This window comes from Rattus norvegicus, chromosome 13 (genome assembly GCF_036323735.1).
Source record: "Rattus norvegicus strain BN/NHsdMcwi chromosome 13, GRCr8, whole genome shotgun sequence".
NCBI lineage: Eukaryota > Metazoa > Chordata > Mammalia > Rodentia > Muridae > Rattus > Rattus norvegicus.
Genome location: NC_086031.1, coordinates 80,549,955 through 80,573,950, shown reverse-complemented (window position 1 = coordinate 80,573,950; position 23,996 = coordinate 80,549,955). Strand labels below are relative to the sequence as shown.

The window sequence follows — 23,996 nt, the reverse complement described above, 5'->3', positions numbered from 1 at the left end:
TTGATGATAATGGACTGAACCTCTGAACCTGTAAGCCAGCCCCAATTAAACGCTGTTCTTTATAAGACTTGCCTTGGTCATGGTGTCTGTTCACAGCAATAAAACCCTAATTAAGACAACTAGCTAGACCACAAACGGCACAGGCAGTCAACACCAACATACATAAGTTGAACATCACCAAATTTTAAAAGTTTTATGCCTCAAAAGGGAGTAGAAAGAAAAAATTTTAAATAGTCCACAAAGTGAGTGAAAATATTTGTAAATTATATACTGGCTTTAGTCCAGGATTCAGAATGCATAAGTAATTCTGCAGTTTAATAGGACAGAAAAATTAAAACTAGCCAAAGATTTAAACTGACATTTCTCCAAAGAAGATCAACGAACGATCAATAAGCACACGAAAGCTTCGATCGCGTTAGTCACTGGGGAAACGCAAGTCAAACACACAAAGCAGCGCAAGACACTAATACAGCACCAGGAGCAAACGGCGAGCCCGTGCCGATGGGGACCAGTGCGAGGATGTGAGAAACGGATGCTCCTGCGGATGGAAAGGGAGAGGGCCGAGCGCCAAGCAATTTGACAGTTCCTTAAAATGTTAAACAGAGCTCCCTCATGCCCAGAAACTCAACTCAGTAAATACCCAACAGAATCGAAAACATATGCTCTCACAGAAGCGTGTACAGAAAGCTCCCGACAGCCTAATGGATAATGGCCCCAGACTGGAAGCAATTCAGCACAGCGGAGGAACAGGCAAGCGGCCGTGGTGGGTTCAAACAATAGACTATAACAGCCATGAAAAGACTTGAGGAGCTGCTAGACGCTACCGCTTCGTGCCTGTGTAAAGGAAACCAGACTTAGAAAGCCACGTGATGTATGACTCTATAAAATCGCCAGAATAGGCGAGTCTGGAGAGAAAGTGAATTGGGGTTACCAGGAACTAAGGGCAGCAGGCACCTGGACTAGCCGCCTGTTGGTGTGAGGTTTCTGTAGGGGATGATGAAACAAACGCTTTGGGATTAGGTGATGTTGGACCAGCAGATCGGATTTGCTACAGACTGTGGAAGTACAAACTATGCAAATAGTTAATTTGTTGCCCGAAAATTCTACTTCAATATATAAAAATGCTAAAACAAAACGTAGGGGATGTGAAATAACTGCCGGAGAGCCCACTCCGTGAATGAGTGAACCATGCATACGGTCTCTACCCTGAACCGGCCCAGTCTCGTTCGATCTCACAAGCTAAGCAGGGTCAGGCTTGGCGAGTACTTGGGTAGGAGACTGACATATGTGTTCAGTCGAGTTGCTTTAGATAAGGGCAAAAGAAAATCCACTGGGACAAATGGTAGGCTTTAAAGACATGGGGTTGGGGATTTAGCTCAGTGGTAGAGCGCTTACCTAGGAAGCGCAAGGCCCTGGGTTTGGTCCCCAGCTCCGAAAAAAAGAAAAAAAGAAAAGAAAAGAAAAAAAAAAAACCGCAACCATCAACCGGGTTTCCTCAAGACTGCCCACCGAGGATGCCGTCAGGAACGAAAGGTGTGTGCACACACAACTCTTCACAGACGGCTTAAATCTAGACTATCTGGAGAACTCTTTTAACCCAACAGTTAAGATAACCAACCCTCTGAAGACATGGGCAGAAGGATTAAATACACAGTTCCTGAAGGAAGGTCGGAGAATGCTCAGTAAACACAAAGATGTTGGACACTATGAATAAGACATATTGAAACTGTAACTAGGTGCTGTCTCCTGCTGCTTAGAAGATGGGGAAATTCGCACACACCAAGGCTCACCTGCCCTGGTGTTTGCAGAGGCAACCAAGCCCTCCTGAAGCTTCTCTAGCTGAGAGGCCTCCCCAGCACCTACCCTAGCATATTGACCGCGGCTGGCTGAGGGAGACTAGCCAATAGCGGGAGGCGGGTCAAAATGTTTCCCTCAACGGCCACTAGTTCTTTCTTTATGAACTTATAATTTACAAATAATTTTATATTTATAAATTTCAGGAATAGTTTATACATTTATAAATAATCTTATAAATTTTATATATTTATAAACAAATAAATAAGAGTGTCTCTGTGTAGCCGTGGTTGTCCTGAAACTCACTCTGTAGACCAGGCTGGCCTCAAACTCAGAGATCCAGCTGCCTCTGCCTCCATGCACTACTCTATAATCTTATTTATTTATTTTTTTGGACAGTAGCCCAGGCTAGTCTGTAACTTTGTAACTTACTGTGTAGCTGAGGATAACCTTAAATCTCCCACCCTCCTGTCCCTAGTTCCCACAGTGCACCACCATGCTTATTTATGGCGGGCAGAAAGTATGAATCAAGCCCAGGGCTCTCTCCCTACACATTATTCCACTGAGTCCATATCTCCTCTGAGTCACATCCCGGTCCCCATCTTTTTATAATTTTTATGAGGATGTCAGGTAACACAGCTCAAATGCTGTTCCCCTAGAACTCTTTCAAAGGTTTCTTTAATTTTGTGTATATGTGTGTAGAGGGAAAGTGCTGTGTATGTGTTTCAGGGTGCCTGACTGAAGAAGCCAAAGGCATTGAACGCTTCCCCAAGGCTGACCCCCTAAAGCTGGAGGTAGAAGTGGTTGTGAGAAGCTTGATATGGATGCTGGGAACTGAACTCGAATCCTGCGGAAGAGCACTAAGTTCCCCTGACCACTAAGCTATCCTTCCAGCGTCTGCTTACTTAGAATTTAAGAGCAGCTGTGTACAGTGGCAGAGGCCTGAGACCTCAGCAATTGGGTTATGATTTCTTGATCATCCTTGGCTACAAAGTAAGTTTGAGACCAGCCCAGGGTGCAAGACTATCTCAAAAAAAAAAAAAAAAGTCAAAAATAAACAGGGTCTTAAAAGTAGAATCCAGCCTGGAAATATCTCTAAGTCCTTTGTCCCTACTTGGATTCATCCCAGGAGCTGCCTATGTCCTGTGATTACTGTGTGTCTGCCTGTGTCCTGTGCCTACTGTGTGTCTGCCGTGTCCTGTGCCTACTGTGTGTCTGCCCGTGTCCTGTGCCTACTGTGTGTCTGCCCGTGTCCTGTGCCTACTGTGTGTCTGCCCGTGTCCTGTGCCTACTGTGTGTCTGCCCGTGTCCTGTGCCTACTGTGTGTCTGCCTGTGTCCTGTGCCTACTGTGTGTCTGCCTGTGCCCTGTGACTACTGTGTGTCTACCTGTGTCCTGTGCCTACTGTGTGTCTGCCCGTGTCCTGTGCCTACTGTGTGTCTGCCCGTGTCCTGTGCCTACTGTGTGTCTGCCTGTGTCCTGTGCCTACTGTGTGTCTGCCCGTGTCCTGTGCCTACTGTGTGTCTGCCCGTGTCCTGTGCCTACTGTGTGTCTGCCCGTGCCCTGTGACTACTGTGTGTCTGCCTGTGTCCTGTGCCTACTGTGTGTCTGCCTGTGTCCTGTGCCTACTGTGTGTCTGTCTGTGCTCTGTGCCTACTGTGTGTGTCTGTCTGTGCTCTGTGACTACTGTGGGTACTGCTCCACTCCACCCCAAATTCAATTTCTGTTGCTGGCAGACAAATGATTCTAATTTATGTATTGAGAGATTTTGGGAATTGAAGTAGCTTTCTATTGCCACATAATGAACTATCACAAACTTAGTGTCCTGAAACAGTGCAGACTTATAACCTTACAGTGATATAGGGCTGAAGGGCAGATGTGGCATGCTGGCTTGGCTGCTGTTTGGATCTGAAGCGCCAGCTGCTATTCCTAATTCACTGGTGACTGGAAACTTTTCTTCCACTTACAAGAACGGGGTCCAGATATTGCTCTCAGCCCTCGGAGGACACCTCCAGCTTCTTGTCAGTTTTCCCCATGCCAACCCAGCACTCTCTACTTTGCCCTTCTGAAGCTACTTGGAGGAAAGTCTGCATGGACTGACAGGGCATAGGAGATTAGGTCAGACACTCTGAGTTAATCTCTCCTTTTACCATAGACTCGATGAGAAGCACAGGCATGCTAGCCCTTCCAGGCACAGGTTTTCTGTCATCAGGAAAGCTACACTGGTGTATATACCACAGTGTGGACATCGTGGAAGCTACCCTAACAGCTTGTCTCCCAGGGGAGCACCTCTCTCCCTTGTGAGCACTAGGCTCACCAAATGAAGGACTTTTGACCTTTTGCCCAAGGATGAAGCAGACACAGAGATGGGCAGAGTAAGAGATTTGTAGGAAACACTTAGTGCACCTGTTGAGAGCCTGGATTACGGCATGTTTAAGGGTCTGCTTCATGGGTTTTAATTTTATAATCCAATGACTTTTCTGAAGAAAGTTGACTTTGAACCTGCAGTTTGCCCTTGAAATGCTCCTGATGTTACAGACGCTGAAAACGTGGCCACCAAAGACGCCACTGACCTGGGCCAGCAAAGATGCCACTGACCTGGGCCCAAAGACGCCACTGACCTGGGCCCACCAAAGACACCACTGACCTGGGCCACCAAAGTTGCCACTGACCTGGGCCCATTTTGCTGGGAGGCTAATTTTAGTTAACCCTTCTCTCTCTCTCTCTTTTTTTCTATTTTTCGGAGCTGGGGACCGAGAACCCAGGGCCTTGTGCTTGCTAGGCAAGCGCTCTACCACTGAGCTAAATCCCCAACCCCTAACCCTTCTCTCAAAAGACCAATTTGTTTTTTAAGGATTAAAGCACAATTAAAAAAAATTCTGTGAGATATTGTGGGGGGGAAAGCATGCCCAAGGTCCAAACACACCGGTAAACATAATAGAGGACAAAATAATTTTAAAACATTGCACAAAGAAATAAAGCAAATGTGTCTTTAATGATCTTTGTAAAAGGTAGCAAAATTAAACTGGAGGTGTGGATAATATTACACAGGTACTATCAGGAGATAGGTCGAGCGATTGATTGCGTCTTAAATATTGTCCTTGACAGCCCAACACTGCTGGAGGGGTGCCTTCCATTTGAATGTCATTTTTACATATTGTCATCTTAATCTTTTTAGATGACCCAGGAAGACAGCCGTTACTGATGTGCACTTTCCCCTTTATAGTTAAGGAAATTGAAATTTTACCTACTATCCCAAAAGCTGGCAAACGTCCAAATCAAGACTGGCAGTCACGTGCTCTGGGTGGTGGTGCATCATGGTAGTGGGAAGACGTGTGCCGTACGGGGGCAGACTTTAAGGTGAGAGGACTTACTAACCAGCTCTGGACAAGTTCAGAAGTCTCTGAACCTTTGTCCCGAATTTGCCGACCACCAGCATGGCTTTTATCCATGAGTTATGCATTGGAAAATGGACAGCATGCTTCCTGGTAGTTTTCCTGAATCGTATGTCTGTATACCGCGGATGCTGGGAAAAGTTGGCTCCCTTTGCATACTTCGGGTTAGGTCGTCACTGTCAGCACTATCTGGGAGAGGGAAGCAAGGGGATTATTAAACGTTTAGCGGAAGAAGCTCTGGCCAGAATCTTCTAGAAATGATGGGAGCTGAGAAAGGACCGTGCACAGTCTCTGTGATGAGGAAGAGACTGAGAAAAAGCAGGCTGTGGACAAGTCGTAAGGGAGCATAGACCACGCCTGAGTAAGGACCTGTGGACTTCTTTTTAATTCTTTCTGAGCATCGACTCAACGTGCTTGCCATGTATTCCTTATGAACAGATAGCCCTGGCTTCAGGGACGAGTTCAGCCTCAGAAGCTCTGAGGCACCTAAGCAAATGCAAAGTCATTGAGATGAGAAAAAGCCAACCCTGAGCCCTGAGGGCACCCCGGGAACCAGTTATGACATCTTGTGGGGAATGGGCTTTGTTTTCATGCTCAGTTCTGGTTCTTCCAGAAGGTCTTCCCCTCAGCTGGTTTTTGAGGAATACACCGCCCTAGGATCTGGTCCCAACTTCGTCCTTCACTTACTGTGTGGCTTTGAGCAAAACAAACAAGAAAATCACTCTCCCTCTCCAGGTCTCTGTGTGCCCCCTTGAAGGGGCTGAATTCTTTGGCCTCCACAAACTGGTTTCGGGTCAGGCCCTGTACTGAGTATAATTTCTCCTGGCCGTTTCAATGCCACCAGCTGGCTGGCACCTTCCTAGAGCTGAGGCACAGGGTGGCGCTTCCCTGCATTGTCCCAGACACTAAGCGGGTGTCCAGTTTTGGTTGAAGAGTGGAGAATCAACCTCGGGGCCTGAAGGTTCTACCCAATCCCACGATGCTGGAGATTTTTTGACTTCGAATGGGTCCACTTTTTTTTTTAAGGGAGACTAGGTCGCCTCACCTCATCTGATGTGAGGAGGCTGCCAGAAGTCTTTGCTGAGCCAGCCTTGACTCTGGGGGCAAACAGGTCCGGCAGAGATCTCTTGCTCTAGGAACAATCCAAGAGCTCCAACTCTGGATACTGCTGATACTCTTGGCCTCTCCTTAGGATGGTCATTTCATTAAATGAAAGGCAAGATGTCAAAAGGGGGACGCAGCTCCAGCGGAGCAGAGGGTCTGCTAGCGAAAGGACTAACTTTTCTCATCCTGAGGAGAAAGGGTCGAAGGGCCGCCCCAGTGAACACCTGCGCTCGGCTTCACAGTGCCCTCTAGTGGCCATCATGTCAAACTGCGGTGCCCAAGTTTTGTTTTGTTTTTCCCCCTCGCTCTGGGGCTGGCAGCCTAGCTTCTCAAGTCGGACCTCAGAATTCCAGGCCCGGTCTCCTGTGGACTCCTTTCCCTCAGTTCTTAGAATGAGGGAGCATGCGTATAGAACAGTTGGGACCTTCCCACGGTCGCATCATTTTCTAGAAGGTCGGGTTCCATGATTCTGCGCTGGTCTTACCTTCTGTGTAAGGACTTCTGGTCATTCGTATCCTGATTGATAAGTAAACAAAAGTCATTGTCTAGCCCGATCCTGGACTTAGTCCTGGTGACCACAGGCTAAGCTGTTGTGTTGAGATTTGAACACAGTCTGGCTTCAGAGCTCACAGGGCCTACTCCCCACCTCCCACCACCAAAGATGTCAAAGAACTACGTGGGAAATGAAAACCTAGCTTTTTCAAACACATGGCCCTTGCCCTTTTTTTTTTCCTTCCATACTACAAACCTTTAAAAACAAACCAGGAGGCAAAGCATTTCTTTAAAGGACCCACAGGGACCTCTAGTGTTGCGTTCCTGAATCAAAGTTAAAGGATCTGATATGGAAATGTGTGGACGACCTCAAACCAACGCTTTGGGTATCCAACCTCTTCCATAAAGTTAAAAAGGAAAATCCACGCGTGCTTCACCCATTTCTTGGGCTTGCAGCTAGACTCAGAAAAAGAGCACCGCGCATGGATACATTTCATAAAATTAAGTGCATTGACATCTGCGACTATTACTTTTGAGAAAACTTGATATTATCAATTGATATGTGAAGTAAAGAAACAGGATTCCCTATCTAGTCTTCTCTCTCCCCTATCCTGTATGCTCCCTATAACACAGAGGAAGGGAAAAGCCCAAGGAAACAAATGCTCCATACTGTCTTCTAAACTTACCATTTGTCTTCTCACATGGAAATACAGACCATCTGTTTTTGAAGAGTTGGGAAAACACCACAAAAACACCGGCCAGTAAACTCCCACAGGGTATTATTTTCTCAGCGCTAAAACAGCTCCAGAATGTGCCGTTATAGCAAAGTAGTCCTCAGTCACCTTGTGGTTCTCGGTCTGAATACTACTAAGGATGGCTCATGATCCTGGCAGCCTCGAGTCAGAACATTCCTGTTTCTCCTGACCGTGCCTCCGTTCATAATGGATCCCCACCCAGATGTAAACCCAAGGGCTTCGACTCTGGATTAGAAGACAGGATTAACCTGGTTGTTGGTCATGGTTTGGGCAGGGAAACATCTGCCAAATGCAGCCAACTTATCCCAGCTAAGACCGGGGCTTAGTCTCTCTGCAGCAGGTAAGGTGTGAGACCCAGAGTCTGAAGCAAAGGCCCTGGTGTGAAGGAAGCGACCGAGCCTTGAACCCACCAGCGGCAGCGTGAGGCTGGGCCTTCATCTCACATTTTCTCTGCTGAAGTACCTATGCTAATGTCACCATCATGGTCACACTGGACACTGGCCTATGTGAGAAAGTGGCACTGTGCCGGGCATAATGTCATGCTTTTCTCATCCCAGTACTTAGGAAGCTGAGGCAGGAGAATCACAGGTTTGAAGACACCTCAGGCTACCGTCTATAAACACTAAGAAATAGAGGAAAACAAAATAAAACCAAACCACCGAAAACCAAAACAGTCTGGATCTGCTCTAACGGTAGTCTATGGCGCCCCCTTGTGGACATCTAGAATACTCCCGTGACAGTCTGCAAATTCAATTATAATGGAATGTGCGGACCCTGCTGTGAAGAGCTGGCTGCTTCGCCCTGTAGGATAATTGGATTTGATCTGGATAGTTTTTTCATGGTGCCAAGTGCTTAAGACAGAACTCACAGTTAAATGGGAAAAGAGACAACTAGGGAGGTACCCTCAAGTCAGTGCCACAACTCATGCTGGAACCCAAGGGCCCGTGATAAAGCCTGCATTCAGACATTGCCCAAGGACATGAGCTCTCTGCCACTGGGGAAAGCATATGATTCTTCTCAAGTTCTGGAACGATCAGTGGTTGATTTAAAGTGTGACTAAATAGAACATTGATTGAGCAGTGCACAATGGAGCTTTCTCATAAACGCCCGTCTCTGAACTCAGTCCGACACACCTTGTTATAATAATGCTTTTAATTACTGATTTCAATAACAAGATCCTTACTGTTTAGTGGGTTTTGACTGAGACGTCGTTTGCTGGATTTCTGTTATGATTACCATCTCTTTCTCCAACATGATGGTTCATAGTTAACTTTTTTTTTTTTTTTTTTGGCTGTTTAAGTCAGTGTCTTGATTCCCCCACACTCTGTTAAAAGAAATCTTATGTCATCCAAGAGCATGAAACAGGTAATTAAACTAAGTAGTACCTCTTTGGAATAAAAGATGTACTGTTTGAAATTGTGTCGCTGTGTGTCTATGTGTGGGTGTGTGTATTCCAGTGCAGGTGACCTTGGAGGCTAGAGGTATTTGATCTCCTGGAGCTGGAGTTCTGGGCATATGTGCCTGTCTGACCCCTTGCGGGTACTGAACTTGGGTCCTCTGCTAGAGCAGTCATCTTACAAGCTGAGCCATCCTCTGGTGCAGAGACATGTTTTGTTGTTGTTGTAGTTTGTTTTTATGCCACAGTACCGTGGTACATCCCACAGAGGACGCAGGCGGCAGCACCAGGAGCTTCAAGATACAGAATGCCGGAGGAGGGCTTGGATTGCGGCTGGCACAGGGTTAAGTCTTACGAAAAAGAGCCCAACATATGCGAAATCCTTTTTCTTCTGAGGTTGCTTTTTCATGCACATAAAGATGTCGTCTGTGGCTGGCTGGTTGTTTCGACGTTATGGTCCCATTCATGCTTGGCAAGCTCTGTGCCAAGAAAGCTGCGCCCCAGCTCAGGCGTGCACATTCCGAAGGATGAGGAGTGAGTGTACAGTCTACTTAGATGGAGAATGGATGCAGGAAAATCTTTCTGATTTATTTTGTTCTGGGTAACGATGACTTTAGAATGTAAGACGTTTATGGAGTTTTACAGAAGACCCAGCTTTGCCTTGTGCTGATCAGCTATACAGGTTGACGTGAATGGGACGCTGCATCCGTGGTCACTGCTGTCCTGGACTGGAGGATTCATACGGCCCCTCTGCACTGGCTCCTGAGGCAGCTGGGTGAGCACAGCACCTTCAGGCACAGTGGCCATCAGGCACAGAGCATCTGCACCTCTGGACCTCCAGTGCCAATGGGCGGTCTACAGCTGGTATATGTCACCCTACTGAGGGCACCACTGAGGAAAAAGCACCGAGCATGGCTTCCTTGATCATAAAGAAGGGCATTTTTCTCTGAAAATGGCTTCAAGACTTTTTTTTTTTTTTTTAAATCCAGCAAGCACGTCTTCTAATGGACAACACTCTGCAAAGACAAGCAAAGGAAATCGAAACAAGAGGTGGCAGAGTGGGCTAGCAGCCAGGCAGGGTCGAGCCCTCTGTGTGCATGAGCCTTGGAAGACCTGTCGCTGGTGTGATCCAGTTCACCGTATTTGCTTCACCTGCAGAGGAAGAGAGAGACCATTATCTCATGAGCCAGGATGACCAATCTTAGAGGTTCATTCATTCTCTGGAAAGACTGGAGAAAAACAGCACCTAAATGTTTACTATTTAAAGTTAATTTCAGAGACTCCCGAGCCCCGGGTCAGTGACAGACACGGGTCAAGAATCCTTTTTAGCAAGCCCCTCCCCTCTCCACGGTTGGCATCTTAGTAAAAGCCAGAGTCATTTACACACATGCTATGGAGGCTCTTGTTTTTAAAAAACTTCTGAAGGGTTAAAATTTAAACAACAACAACAAGAGCTGGGGATGTAGCTCACTGGGAGAATGCTTGCCCGGTACTCACAAACTCTGAGTTTGCTACACTTAGCAAGGTGACTCACACTTGCAATCCCAGCACTCTAAGGTGGACAGAAGGAGTTTCGGGAGTTCACGGTTATCCTCAGCTGCACAGAGAGATCTAGACCAGCCCAGGATACGTAAGACTCCTATCTCTCTCTCTTCCTCTCTTTCTCTCTCTCTCTCTCTCTCTCTCTCTCTCTCTCTCTCTCTCTCTCAAAAAGGGAGTATGAAGCAAAAACCTTAAAAAAAAAAGGGGGGGGGGGTTCCAGAACACTCGAGCAGGAGAGAAATGGCTGGCCAATGCCACCTAGCTGGGAGGTGATCTTGTCTGTCTTCCTGTCCCAGCTGGAGTTTCCATCCAACCAGGAAAGCTACACCCAGGTATGTGACTCGTGACCTTTCTGTGTCCACCTTGGTAGGATTCGTGTGAGTGAGCTACCCTGGACCAGCCTCCTGCTGCTGTCCCGGCTCCATGGTGATAGGCGTTCTGATCACGGCTGCCTCCAGGATGTAACAAACACATCCTGCCGACAATTACACCTTCACCCCGCATGCAGAAGAGCACATGGGCTGGGTCCAGCAACTCAGGACACTAGCCACTTAGCCCTGACTGAGCCGTCCCTGTGTGGACGCTTTCTCAGGATCATTTCAGAGTCTAGTCGTTAGCTACAGAAGGGGCTGGACTTTTTAGAGAAACAATGAGAAAGGCTGGGAAGGTGACTTGGAGAAAGAAAGCCCAGGATACCAAGAGGACCCCGTTAGTGGTTCCTGAGAATGTGCAGCCCCCAGTCCTCACAGACTCTGAAGTGGCAACCAGTGGCTACAGACACCTGGGGACAGGCACCTTCCTTCCCCAGTAGTGCCACCGGATGCCTCCCCCTGGTGTCCTATCCCCATCCCCACCCCCACCACGCCCTGGGGATCAGAGCTGCAGAAAAGCACTTACCCACCCGTCTACAGAACTGAACAGGAGCCTCTGTTTTACTCACTCAGAGCAAAGACTTATGGGAAAACATAATTTTATTTTGTTATTAAAGTGAGCACTGCCCAGGGCGTGTTATTTACACGGAGATAACTGCGCTTTGGAGATTGTGATGTCCTGGGAAGGTAAACTCTAACCTCGCAGAGCAGCCCATCATTCTTACTGTCACTCTCCTTGATAATGTGCTGCCCGGTAATAATCTCACAATCACTACCTCCTACATCCTATAAAGGAGGAGGCCGGCCAGCCCCAGGGAGGGTCAGCAGCCCGTGCCTCTTCTCCCACACACATGGCAACAAAATCAATGTGAGGACAACCGGATTCTTTGCCCAGACAATTTGAAAGTCTTTGTTTCCAGGAAGCAGGGGGGAGGTGTTAGGGCTTACATAGTTTAATATAGGCTGCTCTCTAATAAAATAAAAACAAACTATACGTAAGCACTAAGAATTTAAGCTCTAGGACTGAAGATTGCTTGGTCCCCCAAAGAAATACCTTTTCCCAAGGTTGGGCATTTAGACCACTCCCTCAGGACTTGAAAGGGAGCTTTGCTCCTTGTCTCTGGCAAAAGGAACAAGTGGATCTTCCGTTAGCACACACTGTGGTGCCTAAGAACTTGACAAGGTCAATGTTAGCCTCTGGGCTCCCTCAGTCCCTGCTCATAAACCCCACCCAGTTCACAAGCTCCGTCTCTCTAGTTCCCATTTAACTCTGGAAATCTTTCCTTGTCTTCTCTCCTAGCCTTCCCCGGTTAATTGGAATAAAGTTTTCCCGTTTCACCTATGAATTGGCTACTTCTGGTTTCTTTACCGCACCCATATTCATTCGGCATTGATTTATAAATCTATCTTAGTATCCTCCCCCATCTCCCCACAGAGCTGTCAGTCATTGCAAACAGGAAGTGAACCTGGGGAGGCAGCTCCAGCTCGGCACACAATTAGGAGTCTGATGAGAGCTGGGGACTAGGATGCCTAGCGCTTGAATCCCAGCGCTGCCACCTGCTGGCTGAAAGGCATCATGCAAGCCCCTCCTTTCCCAGCCTGGCCCTTCTTGCATCCTAGGAATCAGTGCTTGCTTCACAGGGGTGCGGTGAGAATTTAAGCTAATCACAGGAAGCGATTAGCATAGCACGGACCAGCAAAACGTGCTCAACAGACTCTAGCTGCTATTACACCTCTCAGGCTTATAGATGTCCTATATTGCAAAACTCGGTGTCACTTAGGGGACACTCTAGTCCCTCCCCTTCTGTCCTCTGGCCCTTGACCTCACTTCACATCTGACCACTCCTTGCCCCAGTCCATCTTTAGATATTGCTACTTCTCTACATCCAGACAAGATGTACTGGGGACCAAACCCAGGGCCTTAGACTGAGCTCTGTCTCCAGTTCTTAGCAATTTGATGATTCTTGTTTTCTCGCAATGCCGAGATTCCCACCCAAGCCCCAGGGCCCAATTGCTGAACTTAAACGTCCTGTACTCCTCCTTTCTCTCCAGCTGCCCTTTGGAATCAACTCCATTACCGTTGTAGTCATAAACCACAGATCCCTTCCAGTTGTGTTATAATTATGATCATAGAAAATGTGATTAAGTACAGACTCCAGACTTCACTATTCTGGAAGTTATAGGCTCTGGAAGTTATAGAGCCCCCTTGTTTGGGCTTGGTTTTGTTTCAAACATGGTTTCATGTAACTTGAGCTGACTTTCAGCCTCTCCGTGAAGCCGAAACTGGCCTTGAATTCCTAATCCTCTTGCCTCTGTCTGCCAAGGTCTAGGGTTATAGGTGAGCTTGCCCATTCTGTATTGCACATTTAAAACTATTTTATAAATATATTTTAAGAGTTGTTTCTGGTTAGTTAGCTGCATTTCTTTGTTTGTTTGCTTGCTTTTTGGTTATTCGATAGAGGGTTTCTCTGTGTAGGCCTGGTTGTCCTGGGAATCGCTCTGTAGACAGATTGGCCTTGAACTCAGAGACCCAACTCAGAGAGCTGCCTCCTGAGGGCTGGGGTTAAGGTTGGTTTAGTTTTTTTGAAACAAGATCTCACTATGCAGCTCTGGATGTCCTAGAACTCATTATGCAGAATTCATGCTGGCCTTGAACTCACCAAGATTCTCCCTGCCTGACTGAAGCACTGGGAGCGAGATGCTACGTCTTTAATCCCAAGTGTCTTATTATTTTGAGAGGTGATCCCAGCAGAATCAGCCTTGGAAGTGCTGCTGGGGAGAGGCACAGTGCGTCAATGGTGGACAGTGTATAATTGATGGACCCTAGGGGCTCTCACCAGCATTATACCTACTGCCTCAGGTCAAGACTAGGCCAAGTACCAGCTTCCCACCCCAGGTCAAGGTTAGACCAAGTTCTATTCTCCACCCACAGTTCTCCCGAGGAGCAGGGACACTCTTGAAGATCAGCAGAATGTACTGACATAGTCCCCTGACCCTCTGGTCCCAGATAGAGTTCCAATGCCTGTCACATGCTTGCTAGCCAATAGATTCAAAGGTCAATATGCTTAGCCAATAAGTTTAAACTGTAACCTTGCTGATGCAACCTGTACCCTTATAAAGTATAAAAACTGCTTGTTATAGCCATTCGGGGTCGCCACGAAGGGCTGATTGAGGGTCGACCCTGACGCACGGGAGAAATAAACCTCTTGTGTTTGCATCAAACTCCATTCTCCTGTTTCACTTGAGAGGCAGGGTGGGGGACTGGGGGGCGTTCCTGGTAGTTAAGACTCACTTTGAGGGCTGGGGATTTAGCTCAGTGGTAGAGCGCTTACCTAGGAAGCGCAAGGCCCTGGGTTCGGTCCCCAGCTCCGAAAAAAAGAACCAAAAAAAAAAAAAAAAAAGACTCACTTTGAGCCTTACTTAATTACTTACTGCAGTGTGACGTTAAAATATTCTTCAGGTGTCACTACTTTCGGTCCACCAAAGTAGTCCAAAACCCAGATATTGCTTATTTTTAACTTAGCAAAGAACCACTTATGGCTAGGAGGCCAGTGTTTCATCTCAGGGTGTCTGATGAATAGCGAGTCCCGTGCGTAGCCCTCTTCTGTCTCATTTACCTGAAGGACAAACAGGAGATAAACAGCCCATTCTAACACCACTTTCATCCCTTTTGCTAAGAGGGTGTGCTTCCTCCCACCTGTCAAGGACACCGCCCGCCCCTGAGATGCACCCACAGACCAGAAGTTACAAGGATCAGAGAGCAAATTGCTGGCTCAGCGATACGGTTGATGTATTTACTACCTGCACACCAGCATCCAGCAGTTCTTTCTCCTATAGTTGTTTCATTGGGGTATTTTGTTTGTTTGTTTGTTTGTTTTTCTTTTCTATTTTTTGGAGCTGGGTTCCAAACCCAGGGCCTTGCACTTGCTAGGCAAGCGCTCTACCACTGAGCTAAATCCCCAACCCCTGTTTGTTTGTTTTTTAATAAGATTAATTTATTGTGTACAGTGTTCTGCCTGCACGTATGTCTGCACACCAGAAGACAGTGACAGATCTCATCATGGATGGTTGTGAGCCACCATGTGGTTGCTGGGGATTGAACCCAGGACCTCTGGAGGGAGCAATCAGCGCTCTCTCAACCTCTGAGCCATCTCTCCAGCCCCGTTGTTTTGCTTTTTGAGATGCTGGACTCATGTAACTCACTATACAGATGAGACTGGCCTCAAACTCAGAGATCCACCTGTCTCTGCTTCCTTAGTGCTAGGATTAAAGGCATGTGCTGCTGCCAGCGCCACCACAGACTGATTGAGGGTTGACCCCTTATTTAACCTCTTCTCACCAGCACTCATCCCAAACTGTCCAAATGTCCTCCCTCCCAGTGAGTGACAGACACTCCTCTCACTGGTATCAAACACCGGGACAAGGAGCCCACATGAAACTAGAGAGCAGTGGCTCTGGATGAGCAGCTGTTTTTAGCAAGAGTGTTTAATACAGGAGCCTTCCAGATGTTACATCTATTTGGCCCCAGGACAGGGGTCCTTTGTCCCATAAGTACCCTACTGGACGCACCTCTACGACAGACCCTGGTCAGGACCCTTAGTTCTTGGAATTACTCTGTTAGAACATATTCTCACCATCTGCCCCTTCACAAATCAATTGTGTTTTATTCTCCAAACATCCCTCCCTTCATTTTTAATGCCTCCCCCCTTTTTTAAAAGCCCATCTCTCTTCGTGGAACTTACTTTGATCACAGTCCCGGACATCATTATATGAACACAGAGGGGACTCTGGGGATCAAATCCATGGTTCCTACAGTAGGCAGTCTGTGCTAAAGACATAGTCAGCGTAGCCTCTGGATTTCCCTGAAGAGAGAAAAATAAAAATTCTTCCATGTGAAATACGGTTTCTGGAGAGGCACAAACTTTACGGCCTGCAGCCATGCTACCCTCAGCGCTGCAGCACACTTCTTTGAAGCAGTGAACTGTAAGCTGCCGGGGTAGGGGGGCGATACATAGATAGAAAGTGGTCCCGTCCCCCACAAAGTGTGTGTGGAGAGGTGTCGTGTTTTAAAGAACAAACTACAGAGAATGTTTTAGTGTAACTATTCTTATCAGTTCCATAGTTATCCCCTAATAACATAAAGTTACATAAAGTATCCCCTAAGCCAGAGCTGGTGAGAGCCCTCACTGAAATATCTACCAGATTAAGCTCTAATTAAAAACAAAAAACAAAAAACTGCATGAAATTACCAAGGTGCTGGGACAGTCTGATTGCATAATTTAAACAAGAAAGTAGCTGAATCATGCTACATGGTTATCTCTTGACCTCAGAATTGTCATGTGATCTCAAGTTGCTTACTTCTTCTGTAACCAGAGAATTTTTACCTCAGATTCGAAACACAAGGCAAAAAGATTCCTAATTCATTTCCCTTCAGAACCCGGCACTGTTCAGATTGCTGCAAACTCACAACTATACCCACCCATCTCACCATGGGCCATCAAAACCACTGCGTCTCAGACTCTCAGGAAAGAGGAGGGAAGAAAAAAGACTCATCAGGGATGAGCATCCACTGCTCTTCTGAAGGCCTACTTTCCGTTTCCACAACCCACATGCAGTGGCTCAGACACTTATAAGTTAGGTTCAGCTCCAAAGGACCCAGTGTCTGGCCTTCGAGGGCACCCACACTCACATTAATATGTACACAGAGAGGGCCACACATACACATGGTTACAAAAAAAATCTCGCTGGACATGCTGGTGCAAACCTCTAATCCTAGCTAAAATGTCTGCAGTCTTCAAGCTGTAAGAAGAGAACCCCCCGCCCTCCCAAGAACGAAAAGAAGGGAGAGCCCTTGGGTAAGGTTTCTCCATTGTCAAATTTGCAGGCCATGCTTAAGCAGTGTTTTCTGGACTCCCCTACAGAGTCTGTTAAAATGCTGAGTACCAATCTGTACCCAAGGTTTTATTTATTTTACTATTTGTGAGTGTACGTGTGTGTGTGTGTTCGTTCCCATGTATGTGGGCAGATACACAGGTGTGGAAGTCAGAGGCTAACACTGGATGTCTTCCTTGACCAATCTCTCGTTACTAAGGCAGGGTTTGTTTTGTTTGTTTTGTTTTGTTCAACAGGGAAGTCAGAGTAGCTTGTCCCAGGAGACACCCAGTCTCTATTTGCCTAGCAGTGGGAGTATAGGACCTCCAGTTGACTTTCCAGGTGGGTGCTAGAGATCTGAACTCTTGACATCTGCACGTCAAGCTCTTTTCCTGATGACCCATCTCCCCAGCCCTGACACTCAGGGTTTGCTGTAGCAGGCGTGTTCCTTAAGTCCTCTGTGCAGAGGGCGACCTGTAATTTTGTTATTGTAAGTCTGGCAGGCAGGGTGGTTCAGACAGATAATTTAAAAGTTGTTTGAGCACTTTTGAGCACGGTGGGGAGGACTTAGCCTAAGCATAGCACAAATGAAGAGGAGAGAACAGACATGATAACAAAGAGAGTAGAAGAAAAACTGAGAGGTGGAGAGGCAATGAGAATTCTATGCGTTTACTGGGAAAATCATTCCACAATCTGGGATGTTGCCAGTCGAGGGAAATTGGTTTCCAGAAGGAGAAAGAAATGAGACTTTCATCGGACAGATATTTAATGAAGGCAATGAAAAATACAAGACTCTGAGCTGGATCGGTGGTTAAGAGCACTGACTGTTCTCCCAGAGGTCCTGCGTTCAATTCCCAGCAACCACATGGTGGCTCACAACCATGTGTAATGGGATTCAATACCCTTTCCAGGTGTGTCTGAAAATAGCATATATATATATATTCTCGATGAGGAAGTAAACCCTAGATGGAAAAACCATGACTGTGCACACAACATTCAAAGTATCTGATGAACAAGGAAGTAAGAGATGAACTTGTTTTTAATGGATCAAAGGGAAAAAGAAAAAATCAGGAATAACCTGGTCATATCACAAGAGAGAAGCACCAAGAGGGACAGAGAGGTAAAAGGGTTTTGTTCGGTTTGAAATGGGACATTAGGTTGGGGATTTAGCTCAGTGGTAGAGCGCTTGCCTAGCAAGCGCAAGGCCCTGGGTTCGGTCCCCAGCTACAAAAAAAAAAGAAACGGACATTATACAGTCCAGTCAGGCTGTGAACTCGCCAAGATAACAGAGAAAAGTAATCGTGCGCTGCTGACCCTTCCACCCCCACCTCCCAAATTCTGAGACTATATACGTCTGTACCACCAAGACTGGTTTACACAGCGCTGGGACAGAACTCAAGGCTTCCTGCATCCTAGGCAAGCGCCCTACCAGCTTTACTTTTGACTTGCTGGCTCTACGACACAACCTGGTACCATATTATCAACCAGCAGAAACAAATTCTTCCTTTAAACGTTCGTTATACAAAATTATCACACACCAAAAATCTAGATAAGAGGAATATCCGTATGGGAGGTACACCCAAACTTCCCCTTGTCTGTGAGGAAGATGGCTGGCATTTTACACAGGGGAAATGGTTTCAAGCCTCAGCCTTGTTCCTTCTAACCTAAAAGGAAGGCCCTTAGAGACTCTGGGTGGTTGAAGAGGAAAGGCACATCAGGAACCAGTTTCAGCTGGTTAACTGACCGAGTCAGCATCCAGAGGAATCGTGCCCATGCCTTTTCAATAATACCACAATGATACCATCCCAGAAACCTGAGAGCCGGGGGTGGGGAGGTCACAATTGCCTCTTTTCTATGCAGGAAATATTTCACTGGAGGCCTACCTGCTGGCCATCAGCTAGGGGGTCACAGGTGAGCCCCCATCTCTAAACCTCAGTGCTCCTCATTTTGGCAGTGCAGATGATACGACCCCAGACACCTCACAAATAGAAAAAAGATCACGGGGTGTAGCAATGCTCAATCTGTCCCCTTCCTATTAGAAAGACCGGGGAGGGTTTGAGGGGGCAGGGGGCATCGCTTTAGAATAAAGTGACTTGGTAGTGCATTTTAAAACCTCTCTGCAAGTGCTGTGCAGGTCAGTTGAGTACCATTGCTGGGGTAGAGGGAACAGCCGACGCCTAGAGAAGGGAAACGGGCAGGGAAGAAAATGGTGAATTGGGGTCAATCTATTTGGACTGGAAGGGGCAGCGACTTCTATTCCGTTTGTCTCTCAGAAAAATACAGCCCCATCCCCCACTCCCAGTGCTGCTAAGTCTTCTGACATTTTCAAGAAGAGTTAGAAACTCAAATAAATAGACTTTGTACTCTAAAATGTTATCCTGTGTGTGCGCATGCGTGTATGCGTGCATGTGTATATGCATGTGCATGTGTGTGTGCGCGTGTGTGTGTGTGTGTTGTGTGTGTGTGCGTGTGTGTGCACCACAGGCACATGTGTATTATTAATGAGTATATGACATGGCCAGAGGTCAATTTTGGATGTCACCCCTCAGAAGCTGGAGCCATCCTACTTGCTTTTTGAGACAGGCTCTCTCCATGCGGTCTGAAGCTCACTCACTCCATTTGGCTGGCAGGACAGGGAGATGCCTAGCCAGTGTGGGGTCACAAGTGCTTGCATGCCATTGAGCCTCCCTTTTTACATGGGTGAGAGGAGGACCAAATATAGGTCCTCTTGACTACGTGGCCAGTATTTTACCAACTGGGCTATTCCCCTAGCCCCTACAATTGCAGTTTTAGAAGGCGGTCGCTAATTTTTAGAACAAAGCAGAACTCTGTGTAGGCTGAAGAAAACTGGTTTCTAGCACACAGGTTCCCAGTCTATGGCTTGTGCTTTGAAGTCAAGGGGGTCTGAGGTGAACTAGGGTGGGCCCCTTGGCTTTGCGCAATTACTTAACCTCACATCTTCATCTATAATATGGGAATAGCCAAGCCTATTTCTAAGAGTTACTACAAGAGACAATGTATGGAAATGAGTGGAATCAAAAAGCTGTTGGCACCTGACACTGCGGACTTGATAAAAACGTCAGCGTCTCTTGGTTCCCTTTTACCACTACCCTATGCCCCGCCCCCATCACGCCACACCCCGCCCCGCTTTGCCCCAAAGACCCTCCACCGAGTCACGCTCCATTTCTGAGCTCCTTTGTGGCCTTTCCCTTCCAGGGAGTTTCCACCCGAATTATAAACCTAGCCCGATCCCAGAGAGTAGGCAAAGGGCGAAGAGGAACCAGCCCTTCAAAGAGTCCTGCTCTCTACTGGGGGCAACACTATGACTATGGAATCCAAAGAATGCAGTCAACCATAGTGCTGTGTAGTAGTTTCCCACTGCTGGTAGGAAAGCTCTGCAGAGGTGGGGAAGAGAACCTCCGAAGTCACATAAGCCAAGTGCTAAACTATCCAACAACCTGGATGTCTTTAAAGAACAGGAGTTCAGGGGGTTGGGGATTTAGCTCAGTGGTAGAGCGCTTGCCTAGCAAGCGCAAGGCCCTGGGTTCGGTCCCCAGCTCCGAAAAAAAAAAAAAGAAAGAAAGAAAAAAAAAAAGAACAGGAGTTCAGTTCATGCCAAGAGGGCGCCTTCAAATGACGCCTGCCTTTTTAAAGGGTGTGAAGTGCTCCAGGTACTGGCAAAGAATTTACCTCAAGCGCTTAGATCAGGAGCAGGGTAAGAGAAGGAACGTCCCGGTAGTTGCCCAACATCTGGGATGCTACAGCCTCCGCCTAGCCAGCGCCGGCCGCATGAGACAGTCATGTAAGCTGGGTTCAAAAGTCTTATCTCTGGGGTTGGGGATTTAGCTCAGTGGTAGAGCGCTTGCCTAGCAAGCACAAGGCCCTGGGTTCGGTCCCCAGCTCCGGAAAAAAAAAAAAAAAAAAAAAAAAAAAAGTCCTATCTCTAAGACCCACGCTCTCTCAGGAAGGCTAAACAGGAGAGGCCGGTTCCCTGCTCTGCCCGTCCTGGGAAACAGCGCCGCGCTCCCGCTCACCTGCAGGTCGCTCACTGCTTGTTGCAGCGGACTCAGGTACATGTAGGGCTCGCCTGAGCCTTCTCCCGGAGGACCGTCACTAATTGAGATGATGTCCGCGAAGGGCCTGCCGCGCACCTCCTCTCTCGTGGAGATAGTGGCCAGCGAGCCCCAGTCCGAGACGTGAGTCACGAAGCGGGCCACGCGCGGCCCGTCATCGCGGGGTGGCAGTGGAGGCAGTCGCCTGTCCACGTCCCAGTCCCCGTGGTCCCGGCCTCCGCGTCCCCAGGCCGGCGACACCAGTAGTGCCACTAGCGCGGGAGCCAGAAGGGCAGCAAGCAGGGAGCGCGCGAGCTCAGGAGCGCGGGCAGCCATGGCGCTGACTGCAGAGCACCTGCTTTGCGACCAAACTCTGCCGCCGTAACTATTGCACGCTAGGGTTCCGCCCCCCCGAGAAGGCCAATCAGAGAGGAGCAGCCCGGAGGGGGCGTGGCTCCAGTGCTGGCCAGTTTCCAGATGCATATGTTCTCTGAGTCTTGTGATCTGCTCTGTAAAGATTGCGAGTTTACCCTAAAGAGATACTTGTTCTGTTTGATTTACAGACAGATAAATGAGGTCTAGAAGAAATTAAGCAACTTCCTAAGTCACAATGCTAGAAAAAAGACTGCCTTCACGCACGCACACACCACCTTTTTAGCACACACCACCGTTTTAATGTCGTTTGAGTATGCATGCCTGGCATCTAAGAGAAAGTGAGTTTTCTATATGCTCTTTTCCATTTACTCGCTGTTAGCAAGCAAGCCTATATGTAGTAAAGGGCAGAAGTACCGATAGGCAGGAACTTAAAAATTACTGGCTCAGAAGTGTCTTCAGATAAAGCCACTAAGAGTTTGTTAGTTTTCAGTTTTTACTCAAGACTTTGACCTTGCCTGTTTGAGACCTGTTAAGTCATCTAGCTTGGTTAAATTCGTGGTTTCACACATTTATTATCCTGGCAGATCTCCAAGTTGGTCCGATCTTCATTCTGCTCCCCCAGGGAGTTAGAAAATGTGTGTAAATGACCCCATCCACATTTTTCATCATTTTAAACTTTGGCCACTGTTAGAAGATAGAACTTTTAAAGCCCCATCCTATAGTCTGAATCAGGCCATGTCTCTCTGCAGCTCGCTCTCTCTCTCTCTCTCTCTCTCTCTCTCTCTCTCCAGAGTTAAGAAGCAATCTGTACTTGACAGCACCTCTTAGTTTATAGCACTCAGTTCCCTGTCACGAAGCCTGGACTGTGTGAGACTCCTTTCTAAAGGAGATTGCTGGAAAGATATTCTGAGGTCTGCCTCTAGCTGGGCCCCCCACCCATCCCACTAATCTGCCTCTCCCCTATCTCTCTCTCTCTCTCTCTTATTCATATTTGTTGAGGTTTGGTCAATTGCTATGTGTTGTATGCTAAATTCTATATGGGAAAGTCTAGCCTTGCTTTACAAGCTTTTGTTGTACAAACCTTGTTCCTTGATTTAAAACTATTGGTTTAATAGAATTGACTGCATCCAATTACTGGAAGGACTAGAGGTAGGTGGGTGTGGAGTGACCTAGTTGGGAGAGGGGAGACTGGAAAGAGGAGAAATGACAGGAGGAGGAAGAGGAGGAAAAGAGGAGGAGGGAGAAGAGGAGGGAGAGGAGGAGGGGGAGGAGGAGGAAGAAGGGGAGGAGGAGGAGGGCGCCTTGAGGGAAGGGAGGAGGAAGCTGCCATGAGAGAAGGCAGGAGGAAGCATGAGCACATGGCCAGGAGAAAGAGGTACTGGGGTACACAGCTGGGGAGGTAGCCAGGCCTGCAGTTAGAGGAGTAGATTAGGGGTAACCCCCAGTAATTGTCAAAGCCAAATAAAATAACCATAGTCTCATCTATTTGTAAGCTAGTCAGGGATAAGTTTAAATTGTTTGCACTACACACATTCTTTTTTGTTGTGGTTTTTAAAGATTTGTTTGTTTGTTTGTTTGTTTCATGTATGAGTGCTCTATCTGTATGTACATCTGCGCGCCAGATGAGGACATCAGATCTCATTACAGATGGTTGTGACCCACCATGTGGTTGCTAAGAATTGAACTCAGGACCTCTGGAAGAGCAGCCAGTGCCCTTACCTGGGGAGCCATCTCCCTAGCCCTTATTCCCATCTTTAGTGAAGCTCCTGTCCAGGTTTTAAGGGGAAGCCTTTTCTTATATTCAGGCTCTATCTTGTTAGAGCTCCATACGTTACATTGTCTCTGTGTAATGCTGTCCCTCCCATCTTCCGGCCCTGGATTCCTACTCAACGGCACAGAAGGACCGTGTCTGCTTCTTTGTTGTTCATCTTTTACAACAGTCACATCCTTGCAGGTCTTTGTGACCTGGCCTCTGGTGTTTGAAGGGCTCTGTAGGCCGGAGCATGGCGACCTCGGTTCTGACAAGCCTTTCCTTTCCCCAGTCCTTCCTAAACCACAGATTATTTTTCTAAAGCTAGACACCAAGGTCTGTCACCTTATTTGGCTATTCCTCCGCCCTCCCCCTCCCAGGCTGATCACCAAGGTCTAGATATCAAATTATTGAAGTCCAGCAATCAAAAGCTCCCTTTTGGCTGTCCTAATTAGCATGTCCAATCAAAACAGACCAACTCTTTGTAACATGAGGTTTCCCCTTTCCCTTTATAAACTGCCATTTTCCCATGAGCCTCTTCTGTCTCTATCCAGAGGCAGTCGTTTCCCTCCAAGGCAAATATCTCCTCCCACCCCTGTTCTTTTTCCCTTTCCCCTTCTCCTGTCTGCTGTCTTTGTCTCATTCCCTGTCCGGGCAGATACAGCTCCTCTGTGCTGGAACTTGGTCTCGGTATGTCCTATGTTAACCCCGATCCTTTCAGTGTATACCTCTGTTGTTACAAAGATGGTACCTTGTAAGGGTTCGCTGGTGTTAATCTGGTGACACGTGGCCTTCTTGGGCTTCGTTACGTAACTGGGGTAGCTTTCTTCCGCTGTGTGCCAGTCATGTGAGCAAGTGTGGGTAGCAGGCGTGTAGGCCAAAACCCACCTCCACTTCTTGTCTGAAGGCCAGTTTCCCCACATTCAGCCAACTTTCAAGGCTACACAGCAAAACATGACTCAGCACTCTGAACAAGTCTGCGTTTCCGTCTGGTAGCCAATCCGTGTCACGCTGATTTCCACATCTGGCTTAGTGTCAACAAGGTTCTGTCCCAAGTTGCTTTGCTTTTCAGCCAGAGTTTAGAAGAATTTCAAGCTAGT

The 23,996-nt window shown here is 47.4% G+C and overlaps 1 protein-coding gene across 2 annotated transcripts; it reads right to left on the bottom strand.

Moving 5' to 3' along the window:
- Positions 1-8,678: 8,678 nt before the first annotated feature.
- Positions 8,679-21,172, bottom strand: Creg1 (cellular repressor of E1A-stimulated genes 1). 2 transcript variants are annotated; one of them, NM_001105966.1, is made up of 4 exons: positions 20,754-21,130; positions 15,591-15,710; positions 14,281-14,465; positions 8,679-10,087 (listed from the first exon to the last, which is right to left on the bottom strand). In NM_001105966.1, exons 1-4 carry the CDS (start codon positions 21,105-21,107, stop codon positions 10,084-10,086), a joined length of 663 nt encoding a protein of 220 aa, NP_001099436.1. In that variant the 5' UTR covers positions 21,108-21,130; the 3' UTR covers positions 8,679-10,083. The 2 variants fall into 2 exon arrangements, with proteins under 2 accessions (NP_001099436.1, XP_008767847.2); XM_008769625.4 differs by lacking the exon at positions 8,679-10,087 and having other exon boundaries at positions 14,277-14,465; positions 20,754-21,172.
- Between the last annotated feature and the right edge of the window lie 2,824 nt (positions 21,173-23,996).